The 15,682-nt window shown below is 41.1% G+C and overlaps 1 protein-coding gene across 1 annotated transcript; it reads left to right on the top strand.

Moving 5' to 3' along the window:
- Positions 1-10,479: 10,479 nt before the first annotated feature.
- On the top strand, positions 10,480-11,436 carry LOC144253833 (olfactory receptor 7A40-like). The gene has a single exon (XM_077796497.1). The coding sequence runs from the start codon at positions 10,480-10,482 to the stop codon at positions 11,434-11,436; it is 957 nt and encodes a 318-aa protein (XP_077652623.1).
- The last annotated feature ends 4,246 nt before the right edge of the window (positions 11,437-15,682 follow it).

Here is a 15,682-nt window from a genome sequence, read left to right as displayed (position 1 = left end):
TTTTATTTCACCATTCCACCCTCTTCTTTCTCCCTCCAACCAGTTTCTCTCCTTCACTGATCTCCCTCCCATTTTCAGGGAATCCCCTCCCTCCCTTTTCCCTTATTTTGCTCTAGTTTTTGCATATGAGAGAGAGAAAATTCACTCTTGACATCTGGATCTTGCTTTTTTCATTTAGCCTGATGTTCTCTAGTTCATTCATTTGAGTAAAACTCCACTGTGTGTAAATACCACATTTTCTTTATCCATTCATCTGTTGACAGGCACCTAGGCTGGTTCTACAGATTGGCTAATGTGAATTATCCTGCTATAAACATTGATGTGGCCGTGTCATTGTAGTATACTTTGTAAAGAAATCAAAAGGATACAGAAGGAGTTGCAGAGGCAGAATGGCCTCTTGTCCAAGCTGACAGCTTTATTTATACCAATAGGTTACATTAGGTCACTGGCATCATTAGTACATTATTGTTCATTGTGTCCTTATGCAGGTTATAGAGTTAGCAACATTATGCAGCTTATTCCGCAGTTACATACTACAGTTGCAGTATGCAATGTTAGGAGCTCTGTGTAGCTCTCACGAAAGTCCATTGTTTAAAGTTACTGTTACATGGACAGGTTCTGGTGTAGTGGAGCTTGGTGAAACATTATGGTTGTGTAACAAGAGAGTTTCTTTACTCCCAGGAGCTGTGTGCCTGAAGTCAAGGTTGAGGCTGATAAGACTCTAGCACAGAGCCTCCTCGTAGAGGGCATTGCTACAGCACTTAGGCATCCTGTGTCTGCACAGAAACTTTCCCAGCAGCTCAGCATCATGTATTTTTGTACAGAAACTTTCACAGACACCAAACTTGCCACAGCCATAAAGTCATCAGAGACCACAATCCCAAACACAGAACTCTTACAATACTGATTTTATATCTTTTAGATATACACTAAGGAATAGGACAGCTGGATGGTGTGATGGTTCCATTCTTAGTTTTCTCAAGAATCTCCATACTTCTTTTCAGAGTGATTGTGCATACTTTACTCCCTCCAACAACATGTATCGTTACCCCACATCTTTTCCAGCATTTATTGTTTTTTATATTCTTGATACTTATCATTCTGATTGGAGTGAGAAGAAATCTCAATATAATTTAAATTTGCATTTCCCTGGTTGGTGGAGATATTGAGACTTTTTTCTTATATTTCTTGCCCATTTCTATTTATTCTTTTGAGAAACATCTGTTTAGTTCTTTTGCCCATTTATTAATTTAGTTATTTGGTGTTAAGTTTTTTGAGTTCTTTATATGTTGTGGATATTAATCCCTGGTCTGAGCTGCAAGTGGCCAAGATCTTCTCCCATTCTGTATATTCTATTGACAAAACTCTTTGTTTCCTTTGCTGTGCAAATGATTTTTAATTTGATTAAAATTCAATCTCACTTATTGATTCTTGGGAGGAGGGAGGAGGGAAGGGAAAAGGGAAATACAGGGGAGTGAAATTGGACAAATGCTATGGTTAAATTATGTGCATGTATGAATATGTAACAACAAATCCCACCTATGTACAGCTATAATGTACCAACATAAAATGTGGGAGAGCTGTCTTCTCTGCAATGCTTTGTCAAGGATCAGATGACTCCATCTATGGGTTTGTCTCTGTGTCTTCTCTTCACTGCCACTGGTCTTCATAACAGTTTTGGTGCCACTACTTTGCTCTTTTTATAATAACTATAAGAACAGTCAATGGTCAGGCAATCAGGGTAATGGGCCTCCATGAAGGTCGTCTTGACCAGGAAACTAATCTTTGGAAACACTAATGGGCCCCCTGAGGCTTTTTTCAAGTGTAAAGTCCATGAGACTTACCCTTGGGAACTTTCCAACTCCTTTTCCCCAGACTGGGGGAAAATGGAAGGCAAAGATGACGCTGATGGGAATTACTGTAAGGGTTAAAACTCAAAGGCTAAAGGACACAGACAATAGTTTTGGTATTTTTTCAATGACTGTTTAACATATATTTTGGTCAATGCTCAGACCAAAAACCATATTATCCCCTAGTCTAGCACACCAAAACTATTTTCCTGCTCTCAGGTCCCCTCCTGCATTGCAGGAGTTCTCTTCTGCTCTCACTCAAATAAATCCTACTCGGTTGATTCTTGCCTTCCATTTATTCTTTAAATTTGTGAGACAAGAACCCACAAGGAAATTGGCAAAGTCTGAAGTCTGCCCAAACCCCTCTATCAAGAGAATTGGGGAATCCAGTTTCATCTTGATAGGAAACAGAGAGATGAACAAAGTTAAGGGAATAATTCTATAAAAGGGGCTCATTCTGCTGATTCCCACATGCTTTCCTTTCCAAGGAGCAATTTATCCTGCCTGGGCTAAGTGGACAGAATATGTCACATTCCTCAGCAAACTATGTGTTATATGAAGGAGAAATACAGGCCCAAAATAATGTCAATAAGAGAAACTTAAGTTACTCTTAAGGGGGACATTTTGTAAGCCTTTTCACAAACCAGATCTTGAAACTCGGGGAGGTACAGGTAATACCTTCTAACCATGAATCTATAAGAATTTGTGGCTAAGTATCCAATTAGAACCTGTCAGCATGGGCCAAGGTAACCTAGAGTTGTCATGACAATAGGGACTTGTAAGTCTGATGTCTTCCTGCTGTCAATCAAATGCAAGAAGTGGACATGAGCAGGAATCTCTGGAAAGCTCTGTGGGATCCCCAATAAAACTGGAATGCAGGAGAGGCACTCTGTCCCTCTCCTCTCTGAGGGGACCCACTCTTCTCCTTTGAGAGTTTATTGAAGGATAGGAAAAGGGAAAGGGGACACTCTCATATAGGTTACCATTTTACTTGTAAAAATTCAAAGGTCATAGTGTGTATCCATATGTATACAGCTTGCAATTATCTATTCAGGCGGGTTACCATTTCCATCTTCCATTTTTTTGATAATACATTAAATTTGTGCATATTTACAGGGTATAGTTTCGTTTCTCAGTATATAACATGTGCCAGTAAAATCAGTGAGAGATTTCCATGCCCTTATCATTACTTTGTGTCTGGAACCTTGAAGCTCTGATCTTCTAGCTATTTATAAATTATATAATAGATTCTTAAAAGTCACAGGAGTCCCATGGTAATAGGAAACTAGCACATATTCTGTTTAACTGTGTTTGGGTGCCCATTTTTCCCTACTACCACTTCCAGCCTGGTTTTAATGCCCAGGTACAAGCCACAAACAAACATGTACACTGTGTATCCACCTGACCTGTTTGTTAAATAATTTAAGCACCATAAAGGGGTGAGTGGCTCAACTTTGCTTTGATAACAAACAACACATCAGATATCAACACTTCCATATAAAGAGAAGGGAGTCCCTACCACGTTGCATGTAAGCTGAAGGCTGTGTGGCTCTACCCCAGCCATGCTCTGCTCCATGTGCAGATGAGGAACCATTCTAGGCAAGAGGTGCTCATCAACCTAATAGAGAGAAAGATAGGGGAAGTGAAGACTCTCATGACTCCTCAGCAACGTGTGTCTCCCCACATTCTGTAAATTAATGTATGTCACATGTATCAGTCAGGGTTCTCCAGAGAAACCAAACCAGCAGAAGATGGACAGAGGGTAGATGGATGGACAGACGACTTACAGATAGAGATATGGCTAAAGAGACAGGATTGACTCACACAATTACAGAGGATGAGTATTTCTATGACTTCTGCAAGCTGGAGACCAGAGAAACAAATCAGGTTACTCAGTCCAAAGAGCTGGAACTCTCAGAACCAGACAGAAAAATAATTCAAGCCCCAGCCCTAAGGCTCAGAGCCCAAGAGCTTCAGAAGATTCTGGTGTGAGTCCCACATGCCAAATACTGAAGAAACGAAAGACTGATGTTTGACAGAAGCAGCAAGAGAGAATCAGCCCTATTTCCAGAGGAAGAACAGAAGAGTCTCCCCCTTCTTCCACTTTCCTGTCCCATCCTGGCCTCAGACATTTACATACTGTGGCTCACACTCAGGGCAGATCTTTCCCACTCAGTTTGCAGACCCAACAACACTCCTCTCTGGAAAGAGCCTTCCAGACACACTTGGAAGGAAATTACCCACCCTCAACATCCCTCAAGCCAATCAAGGTGGCACCCAAATTTAATCATCCACTCATCAGAGTCTAGAGGCCCTCTGGGGACATTCAGTTGGATAAGTTGAGACTCTGTCCAGGCCCAAAGCAGTTGGGTGGAGTGACACAATTTTCCTGGAGAAAGCAAGAGCAATAAGCAATTATGAGGCATAAAACAAATGCTATCAGGGCAGAATGAGAAAAGATAAGACATTTCTGATGACATCAAAATTTGTGAGTCATATGATCTGGATTTGCAAGAAGGAGGAGGAGGAGGAGGAGGGAAGAAATCATTTGACACAATCAGAGACATCGGCTTTGCAGATCTTCCCAAGAGTGAAACACAGTGAAGCAGCTTAAAAAGAGATTGAAAACCCTTACTGTGCTTATTTGGTGCCATATGTGTGGGTAAGAGACAGTTCCCATGAGTCCAACACAGCACAGGGTGGAGGACTCAGGCTCTGAGCTGCCTGCCTGGGTCCACCCCACCACCACTCCATGTCTCCTAGGAGCGGCTCAATGCTAGACTCACTTCCTGTGCCAGGAAACCCTTGTGATGTCACAGTGACCTGAGCCAATGAGGAGCAAGGTGATGGTCACAATGGCTGCTATCTGTGGAGCATCTGCTCTGGGCAGGTCATTTCCTGTGAGCTCCAAGCTACATCTTAGGTCATATAGGAACTCCATGAAGAAGGGGGAATCTACCCAGTTTGTATATAAAGATCCAAGGTCTGTACATTTGATTTCCTGTTATGGAGGACATATAGAAGAGGCCAGTGTCAACTTGTCTAGGCAGAAGCTGAGCTGAGTCCACATCTGACCACCTAAGATCAGAACAGAGCTGATGGAGGCCTTCATGGTGGAGAAGGCCTGGAAATGCCTGCACTTAACTCTGATGCAGGACAACAGCCTCAGTGGTCAATTATAGAACCACCATGTGATCTGGCAGTCCCACCACTGGGTAGACGTCCAAAGCAAATAAAATCAGTTTTTCAAAGAGATATTTGTACTTCCATATGTTTGAAGCATTATTTTAAAAAGCAAGATCTGGATTTTACCTAAGTGTCTTTCAACAGATGAATGAATAAAGGAAATGTGGCACATGTAAGCAATGGAATATGACCCAGCCATTAAAATGGATGAAATACTGTCACATTCAACAAATTGCATGGAACATTTTTTTTGTTACATGAAATTAGGCAGATACAGAAAGACAACTGCCGCATGATCTCACTATGCAGAATCTAATTTTTTTGGGGGGGCGGGGGAGGTACTAGATTGAACACACAGGTGTTTTAGCATTGAGCCACATCCCCAGCCCTTTTTGTTTTTTCTTTTAAGACATGAATTCACTACGTTGCTTAGGGCCTCACTAAATTGATGAGGCTGGCATCGAACTTATAATCCTCCTTCTCAACCTCTCCAGTCATTAAGATTACAGTTGTGTGCCATTGGATCTATCAGAATCTAAAATATTTTATTCTATAGAACTGGAGGTTAGAATAGTAGTGAGGAGGGTTGGGTGGATTTGGGAAGGGAAGTTTGCAAAGGTATTAGTTGAAGGATACAATATTTAGTTAGGAGGGATAAGTGAGGAGAGATCTACTACTGCACACCATGGTAAGCACAGGTAACAATATGTTGAATCTTGAAAAGTACCAAGAGTGAATATTGAGTGTTCTTACCACAAAAATGGTAACTATGTGAAGTAAAGTGCATGTTAATGCATGTCAATGATGTATATTTATTCATTCCAACATACATAACCACATCAAATCAATATCATTTAATGTCATAATGAAGACAATTTTATCTATTTTTAAAAAGGTGATCAATATTAACAGGGCATTGGTTATAAATGTTCAATTTCTGACACCCTGACCACCCAAACCATAATCTACATTCAAACCAGAACCCTGAATGATATTGAAGAACTTCTGGTCTGGAAAATTATTTTTCAAATGACACACTCTTGACCTTGGAGCTATATATTACTGTGTTTTACTACTTTGCAGGATGCTGAGTGCCAACCCTGACTTCAGCCTACCAGGTGAAGCACAAACTCCTCAGTTTAACAGCCCAAAATTTCTCCAGACATCACAATGTCTCCAGGATACACGATCACCCCTGGTGGAGAGCCACTGCCCTGGAACAGGAAAACTGGGAACACCTTGGGTAATATTCATCCTTACTCAGTTCACAACATTTGGGAACCTCTCTTGATTCATCTCTGTCCTATTTGCGCAAATGTAAGATAGGTCCCTCATACTATAGACCTCATATAATGGACAGGCGTAAAAATGAAATTGCAAGGATTTATTGGCAAGGATTGCAAGATTCTAACTTTAGAACACATCACACAAAATAACAAGTTTATCTCTGAAAATCTCTAAATGTTTCACAAATGAGTTAATACAATGCTTAATTTGTGTTTCAAACATGAATATCATAACTGCTTTGCCAAAAGCATGATAAAGTCAAAAGTTGTAGCCATTTCTCATGGTTTTATACCAAATGAACATGGTTCTCTCCCTTGAAGAGGGGATAGAAAATTTCTGAAGTTACCAGGAACTTTAATTACCCCTCTACAAGGCAGGGCTTTGGAGTTCCAATGAATGCGGAACCTCAGACTGTGGAGGATTTTGTAACTAGGAAATGGCAGAAATGCCAAGGAGGTTAGACTTCCAGAGGGCAGGAGGCTTCCCAGAGAAAGAGTTAAGAAGACAAAATTTCACCATAATTTCTAACATTGTCTCTTGGGAATATGGAATGAGCAGGAAAATTTTCCCTTGTTTGCAGACAAAAGTCCACAGGGAAATCAGGTGCTCAGGGAATGGAGTAACAAGAATTGTACCTGATGAGAAGGACAAGGAGCTTTAATAGATGCTCAGATGATATCCCACAGAGAGTAAACCAGTGCTTTACCCCTCCTCCTGTCTTGTCTGGGGACAGAGCTTGGTTTTCCATCACTAGCCATCCAGACCAGAATTCAGACTTCCACATGGAGACTTTCTTCCCAGAGGCCCCATCCAGGTAAGTCTAAGACCTCAGCAGGTTCTGTAGGCAAGACTCAGTGAGAATGGAAGCCAACATGTTGATGGGAGGTCACTGGAGAACCAACCTAGCCCAGCCCACAGCAGAGAGTTACTGTGTTTGTTTCCCTACCTAATTGGTAATTTTAGACTCTGTAATGCATGCATAGATCATTGTGAATGATTCAATGATGGAAAGCTAACTGGATGAGACTGAAGGAAGAAGTGGTATAAACAATCTCACATAAAATTGAAATATATGCAAAGAATTTTGCATATGTGGAATTAGAAAATTGAGTATTTGGTTTGGAGAGATGTGCAGGAAAATCTTTTTATTGTGAAGTGTATTTGATCCCGTTTCTTTATTCATTACAGGATCAGACTACTGGGTTGCTTACCAATATTAACCTTGCAACAGCTTGTGAGACAGGCATTTCACAGTCTTTTCTCTTGGGCTGGGTATCACATAACCAAAATGAATTTTATTTGATAGGTCAAAGGGAAAACTAAACTACATTTTGCAACAATGCTTTCATTATTGCTGAGGCTGAATAAACTTTATTTTATTACTCTGCAATTCCAACATGCTTATGCAAGTTTATTATTTTTATCAGATCTTAGTGTTTATTTTGTGATTTCATTTTTTTTCAGAATAAAATGAGTTGGAGGTTTCTTTTTCTCCTAAGTTTACTGTCTCTATAAATTCATAAATATATTTGACAGAGGATATAAGTCAAAGTTTAGAAATTTTGTGGACAAATCTGTTTCAATCATATTGCAGACCCAAATGTCCAATTGCTTTTTTAAAATTTGGGTAGTTCCTTCCCAGAGGAACTACACAAATTAAAAGCCCACAGCCTGAGGTCCCCTATTCATTGGAACTCCAAAGCCCTGTCTTGTAGAGGGGTAACTTACAGCTCCTGGTAACTTCAGAAATATTCTATCCCCTCTTCAAGAGAGAGAACCATGTTCATTTGGTATAAAAGCATGAGAAATGGTTAGTAGTAGTAGTCAATTGCCATTTATAACCATGGTTAGTAGTACTCAATTGCCATTTATAACTTTTTCTTTCGAAGATTTTTTTAACTTATAATTTTCAGTTATATACAACACCAGGATACACTTTGACAATATCACAAAGTGTGGAATACTACTGCCCCAATTCAGTCCCCAGCACTGCCCCCACCCTGCCCCCACTCCAATGATTCCTCTTGGATCCATTTATGGTTTCCTTTTTTAACTGGTGTCCTGTGGATACCATTTGCCATCCTGTGGCAGATCTGTTTTCTCTTATTTTGCTTTTGGGGATTGGTTCAATTTTTAAAATAGCCATCATCTTCTGCCCTCTTGTGAAACAATATCTTTTGCATTCAGCCAAAGATTGCCTTTGTCTTTCTCATAAATATGTTTTATACCTAGAAGCTTCAATATATTTATAGACATCCCCTTTTATAAAAAGGAATTCTGTATAAATAATAAGCATCATGGGGTTCCTGTCAGAAATCAGTGAGTCAATGCCCATAGTGCCTCTACCCCATGTGCATGGTAAGAACTTATAAATGGAGTTTTGATAATAGTTTAATCAAGATTCATCATCAGTCATGATAACAAAATTATGGCAAAACTAAAACATATGTGTTTATTTTTGGCAAGAGTTTGAAGAAAGGGGCATCTTCCTGTAGAGGTATCATATTTAAACAGCACCAACTTCCTGAATAGCCACCCTGAAATATGCATTGAAAACCAGCAGATTCAGCTGGCAATGTGGCTCATTGAGAAGGGACTTGGCTAGTGTACATGAGTCCCAGGGTTAGACCACAGCACCTCCGAATAAATAAATCAATAAAATTAAAAACTAGCAGATTCACATATCCCTTTACCCAGAAACTCTATTTTAATCTAGAGTTTTACAAAATAAATTATCTAGTGTTTTATAAAATAATAAAGTGGATGGTAAATAAATTTAAATTATACTCTTTCATGGTATGTAATTTTCCTTATAGTATCCTCTTCTAGTCATATTGTGCCCTAAAGCAAATAAACAAAGAGAAATCCACCTGGACCCCTGGGATAACTCTGAAATCAAAATCATGCATCCTCGCATGTACCTGAGATTTCAAATCATGTCACACTCTGATGCTTGAAGCAGAACAGTGGTGTCCAGCAGGGAAGGAGAGGAAAGTATTGGCAGGGGATTACAGATGTCAAGTGACAGTTATGTAAGATGTCTAATGTCCAGAACTCTACTATGCAAGTTAGTGCCTAGGGCTAGCAAGTGATATTATGCACTTGACAATTTGTTATGGGGACAGATCTCATTTTCAGTATTCTCACCTCAGAAGAAACAGAAAAACAAAGGCATGCCATGGGAGGAGATGGATGTGTCTCTTTCATTGTAGTGATGGGACCACCAGGATTTGTATATGTCTGCACTCATCAGGTTGCATATGTCATATATGTATACAATGTAACTACACTGCAATAAAGCAGTTTAAAACAAAAGTACTAGGGACAATACGTGGAATGTGACCCTGTGCATTTTGACAGTCTTCAAATTTCAACCATCTTAGGGAGTCCACCTTCCTCATCATCCTTAGACACAACCTCTCCTCCATCTCCCCCTTTCTCGTTCTGGCTGCCAGTGGCTCCCTTGTGAATACTGACATGTGCAGCTAGCACCATCCTCAGGGCCTTTGTGCTTCTGAACTCTTCTGCCATACACCTGCTTCTGCAGTTAACCTTGTAGTTTCCCTACTGTTGTTTGAGGTGTGTGTTCAAATACCATCTTGTCTTGCCAGGACCCCTATAAAAACAGCACCTCATCTACTCTCCCTTTTACTTGCCCATGTTTCCTTCATTGCAATTATAACCATCTGATATATTATAGGATCATTTATTTTCCATTTTTAAATAATATATGAAAATTGTGCACACTTGTGGTGTGCCATGTGAGCTCTTAATATATGTAGGTGTTTTATAATGTTCAAATAATTCTCCAAAATCATGTGGCATTCCTTTATGGTGAAACATTTAAAATAATCTAGCTCCAATGTCAAAAGTAATTTATCTACTTCTTACGGCATTACTGAATCATAGGGATATTCATACTTCAGCAGCAGTCCACATTGGCTAGACCGTACCAGGAATATGGGGGATCTCTATGTACATTCCTGCAGGGCATGAAAAATGCTTACTAAAATTATTGAATATATAGTATTTATAAATCCATCAAGAGAGAGACTTGAATTCTGAGTCAGAGATGGCACATGGAATGTCCTGTGGAGGACCAAGTACAAAAATAAGTCATGACATTTTTCTCTTTTTTAGTAGTTATGTACAGCACATGGAATCAAAAAATGACACAAAAATTTCAGAATTTATTCTCCAGGGAATTTCAGAGGACCTAGAACTGCAGCCCCTCATCTTTGGTCTTTTCCTGTCCATGTATCTGGTCACTGTGCTGGGGAACCTGCTCATCATCCTGGCCACCATCTCAGACTCCCACCTGCACACACCCATGTACTTCTTCCTCTCCAACCTGTCCTTTGTGGACATCTGCTTCACCTCCAACACTGTCCCAAAGATGCTGGTGAACATCCAGACACAGAGTAAGGCCATAAGATATGAAGGCTGCATCATACAGATTTATTTTTTTACATTATTTATAGTGTTGGACAACTTCCTCCTGGCCGTGATGGCCTATGACAGGTATGTGGCCATCTGTCACCCCCTGCATTACATGGTTATCATGAACCCCCATCTCTGTGGCTTGCTGGCGCTGGCATCCTGGACCACGAGTGCCCTGAATTCCTTATTACAAAGCTTGATGGTGTTGCGGTTGTCCTATTGTTCAAACTTGGAAATCCCCCACTTTTTCTGTGAACTTAAACAGGTGTTTCAGCGTGCCTGCTCTGACACCTTTCTCAATGAGGTGGTGTTATATTTTGCTGCTGTCTTGCTGGGAGGTGTCCCCCTCACCGGCATCCTTTACTCTTACTCCAGGATAGTGTCCTCCATCCGTGCAATCTCACCATCTCATGGCAAGTACAAAGCCTTCTCCACCTGTGTGTCCCACCTCTCTGTAGTCTCCTTGTTTTATGGCACAAGCCTAGGTGTGTACCTCAGTTCTGCTGTAACCCAAAACTCACACTTTACTGCAACAGCCTCAGTGTTGTACAGTGTGGTCACCCCCATGCTGAACCCCTTCATCTACAGTCTGAGGAACAAGGACATCAAGAGTGCTCTGAGAAGACTCCTTTGGAGGACACCTGGAAATTGTCCAGTTGGTCCACCCCAGTAGAGTCACCTGTGAGTTCAAGGCTCCAAGTTTTGGAGCCGAAAACCTTTATTCTTTAACCAGATGGTATAATAAAATGTGAATCCGTTTAGTGTGATCTCCATTGCTTTGGAATCAATTTCCCTATACAATTAAAGTAACTGTTATACTAGGCTTTCTGTATTTTGTGGTCTCTCAAATTGGTTTTCATTGGTCATTTCCTACTTTCCCAAACCTATTCCCACCCTTCAGTTTAATGCATTTGGAAATTCCCACTCATATCATATCATGGGACAACATGACCTTGAGGAATAAATTTTTTCTTTTTTTTTTGGTTGTATATGACAGCAGAATTCATTTTGATATAATTTCACCAACACGGAATACATCTTATTCTAGTTAGAATCCCATTCTTGGGGATAGATGTTAGTGGGATTCTTTCTTTTTCTTTTTCTTTCTTTTCTCTTTTTCTCCTATTGCTGGGAATGTAACCCAGGCCTCGTGCACACCAGGCAAGCACTCACCATCACTGAGCGAGGTCCCCAGCCCTTAAGAATAAATTATTTTGAAATAACAGCACAACACATAGTTTTTCTTCTCTTTTTCTAAAGAAATGCCCGTGACTCTTATGACATCAGTGAAACACTACACTTAGAGACAAGAGCCGTTTACACCCTCCATTGTATACCATATGAACTCTGAGACCTCAGCTTCTCACTGTGTTCACGTCATTCTTTGTGTTCCTTCTTTATTCCTTCTTGTTCTTTTTCTTCCTTCCTCTCTTCCTTTTCCCCTGCACTCCAAGGCCTTGTGCAGGCTAAGCATCTTCTCCACTGGGAGCTGCTCCCACCCTGTTTCCCACATCACGACCTTCACTGTACTTCCTGGGACGTCCACACACCAGGCTGCTCTCTAACTGGTCACTGGGTGGTGTTCCCTCTTTAGGATCCTGTTCTCTATTCAGCTCCACACACTGTCTACCATCTGGAAAAAAAATATTCAATGTGTTTCCAAGTAGTCTATGTGGAGGACAAATTGGACAAATTTATTCAGTATGGCCTGAGTGTCAGGGAATACCTTAAATATGATAAAGCATAATCTTAAATGAGGTAAATTTTATTGCCATGGACAAAACTTCTTGGCATGTTCTGGCTCCACACATTGAAGAGTGGGAGGTTTTCTTCCATGTGTGGGAGGGTTTATGCATTGGGTTTCTGGAGGGGTTGTTGCACATTATTTTGTTTCATTTAATTATCTTCCTGTTGCTACTTAGAATCCTCTAACACTGTCTACAAATACGACTCTTCCTGTGGCTCCAAGAGGTTTCCCATTTTCTAAGTTTTACCATAACCACTCTAGGGGCCATGAATGAATAATATCACGCCATATCATCCCTCTTGCCCCCAGGAATCAACTTAACCTTTATGATCTTTTGCACAGGAGAGCCTGAACTCCAACCCAGTCATGTGATTCAGAGTCAACCATATTCCCAATCAAAGGCACATGTCCTCCACATCTCTTAATCAGCTGGAACCTCATGGGAGTCACTTTTAAATCATTTGTGTGAAACCAACTTGCCCAACAGATTAATTATGAATGATGTCATCAAGTGTCAGAACAAAAGTGAAAATTAAAAGTTGCAAGTCCTTTTTTCCTTGGATCATTGTATTAGGTATCTATTGCTATGTTAAAGTCATCCTAAAGCCAAATGGCTTAAAATAACAGCATGTTCAGGTTGGGGTCGTAGCTCAGTGGTAGACTGCTCACTGGCATGTGTGAGGCCCTGGTTCAGTCCTCAGCACCAAAAAAATAAATAAGTCCATGTACACCTAAAAAAGTAAACATTTTTTAAAAAAATAACACCATGCTTATCAATGGGAAGCACAGAGTAGAAGGTGGAGGGGTGAGGGGGGAGGGTGGAGGGAGGGTGGAGGGATGAGTGAGGGTGGAGGAAGGGTGGGGGTGAAGGGTGGAGACTCTCATGATACCTTTGCAAGGTGTGTCTCCCCACATTCTGTAAATTAATGTATGTCACATGTATCAGTCAGGGTTCTCCAGAGAAACCAAACCAGCACACTGACAGAGGGTAGATGGATGGACAGATGACTGATGGATAGAGATATGGTTATAGAGACAGGATTGACTGAACAATTCCTGAGGATGAGTATTTCTACAATGTCCTCTGCAAGCTGGAGACCACAGAAGCAAACCAGGTTACTCAGTACAAAAAGCTGGAACTCTCAGAACCAGACACAACAATAGTTCATCCCCCATCCTTAAGGCTCAAAGCCCAAGCGCTCCAGATGTTTCTTAATGCGAGTCCCACATGCCAAATACTGAAGAAACGAAAGTCGGATATTTAACAGAAGCAGCAAGAGAGAAGGAGCCCTGTTTCCAGAGGAAAAACAGAGAAAGTCTCCCCCCATCTTCCATTTTCCTGTCCCATCCTGGCCTCAGATATTTACATACTGTGGCTCACAATCAGCTCAGATCTTTCCCACTCAGTTTGCAGACCCCACAACACACCTCTCTGGAAAGATCCTTCCAGACACTTGAAAGGAATTTACCAATCCTCAACATCACTCAAGCCAGTTAAAATGGCACCCAAATTCAATCATCCACTCACCAGAGTCTAGACGCCCTCTTGGGACATTCATGTGAATCAGATGAGACTCTGTCCAGGCCCAAAGTAGTTGGGTGGAGTGATACACTCTTCCTAGAGAAAACAGGAGCATTAAGAATTTGTGAGGCATAAAACAAATGCTCTCAGGGCAGAAATAGAAAAGATAAGACATTGCTGATGACACCAAAATTTGTGAGTCATGTGCTCTGGATTTGCAAGAAGGAGGAGGAGGAGGAGGAAGAGGAGGAGGAGGAGGAGGAGGAGGAGGAGGAGGAGGAGGAGGAGGAGGGGAGAAATCATTTGACACAACCAGAGACATCAGCTTTGCAGATATTCCCAAGAGCAAAACATAGTGAAGCAGCTTAGAAGAGACTGGAAACCCTTACTGGGCCTATTTGGTGCCATTATGAGTAGGTCAAAGACAGTTCCCATGAATCCAACATAGCACAGGGTGGTGGACTCAGGCTCTGAGCTGCCTGCCTGGGTCCCCTCCACCACCCTCCCTGTCTCCTAGGAGCAGCTCAATGCTGGACTCACTTCCTGTGCCAGGAAACCCTTGTGATGTCACAGTGACCTGAGCCAATGAGGAGCAAGGAGATGGTCACAATGGCTGCTATCTGTGGAGCATCTGCTCTGGGCAGGTCATTTCCTGTGGGCTTCAACTTGGGGCTTAGTTCACATAGAAACTCCATGAAGAAGGGGGTATCTAACCATTGTGTATATAAGGAGCCAAGGTCTGTACATTTGATTTCCTGTTATGGAGGACATATAGAAGAGGCCAGTGTCAACTTGTCTAGGCAGAATCTGAGCTGAGTCCACATCTGACCACCTAAGATCAGAACAGAGCTTATGGAGGCCTTCATGGTGGAGAAAGCCTCAAAATGCCTGCGCTTAACTCTGATGCTGGACAACAGCCTCAGTGGTCAATTATGGAACCACCATGTGATCTGGCAATCCCACCCTGGGTAGTCATTTAAAGCAAATGAAATTAGTATTTCAAAGAGATATTTGTACTTCCGTATTCTTTGTAGCATTATTTTAAAAAGCAAGATCTGGATTCTACCTAAGTGTCTTTCAACAGATGAATGAATAAAGAATATTTGGCACACAAACAATGGAATATAATCCAGCCATAAAAATGGATGAAATCCTTCACATTCAACAAAATACATGGAACTCTTTTTGTTACATGAAATTAGGCAGATGCAGGAAGACAACTGCCATATGACCTCACTATGCAGAATCTAATTTTTCTTTGGCAGGGGAGGTACTAAATTGGACATAGAGGTGTTTTACCACTGAGCCACATCCCCAGCACTTTTTGATTTTTCTTTTTAGACAGGATTTCACTAAGTTGATTAGGGCCTCACTAAGTTGCTGAGGCTGGTGTCATACTCATAATCCTCCTTCTCAACCTCTCGAGTCACAAAGATTACAGGTGTGTGCCCCTGGATCTGTCAGAAACTAAAATATTTGATTCCATCGAACTGAAGGTTAGAATAGTAGTGAGGATGGTTGGGTGCACTTCGGAAGGGAAGTTTGCAAAGATGTTGGTTGAAGGATACAATATTTAGATAGGAGGGATAGATGAGGAGAGATATACTACTGCACACCATGGTAAGCACAGTTAACAATATGTTGAATCTT

This window comes from Urocitellus parryii, chromosome 3 (assembly GCF_045843805.1).
Source record: "Urocitellus parryii isolate mUroPar1 chromosome 3, mUroPar1.hap1, whole genome shotgun sequence".
Lineage (NCBI taxonomy): Eukaryota > Metazoa > Chordata > Mammalia > Rodentia > Sciuridae > Urocitellus > Urocitellus parryii.
This window is presented reverse-complemented; position numbering and strand designations above follow the sequence as displayed.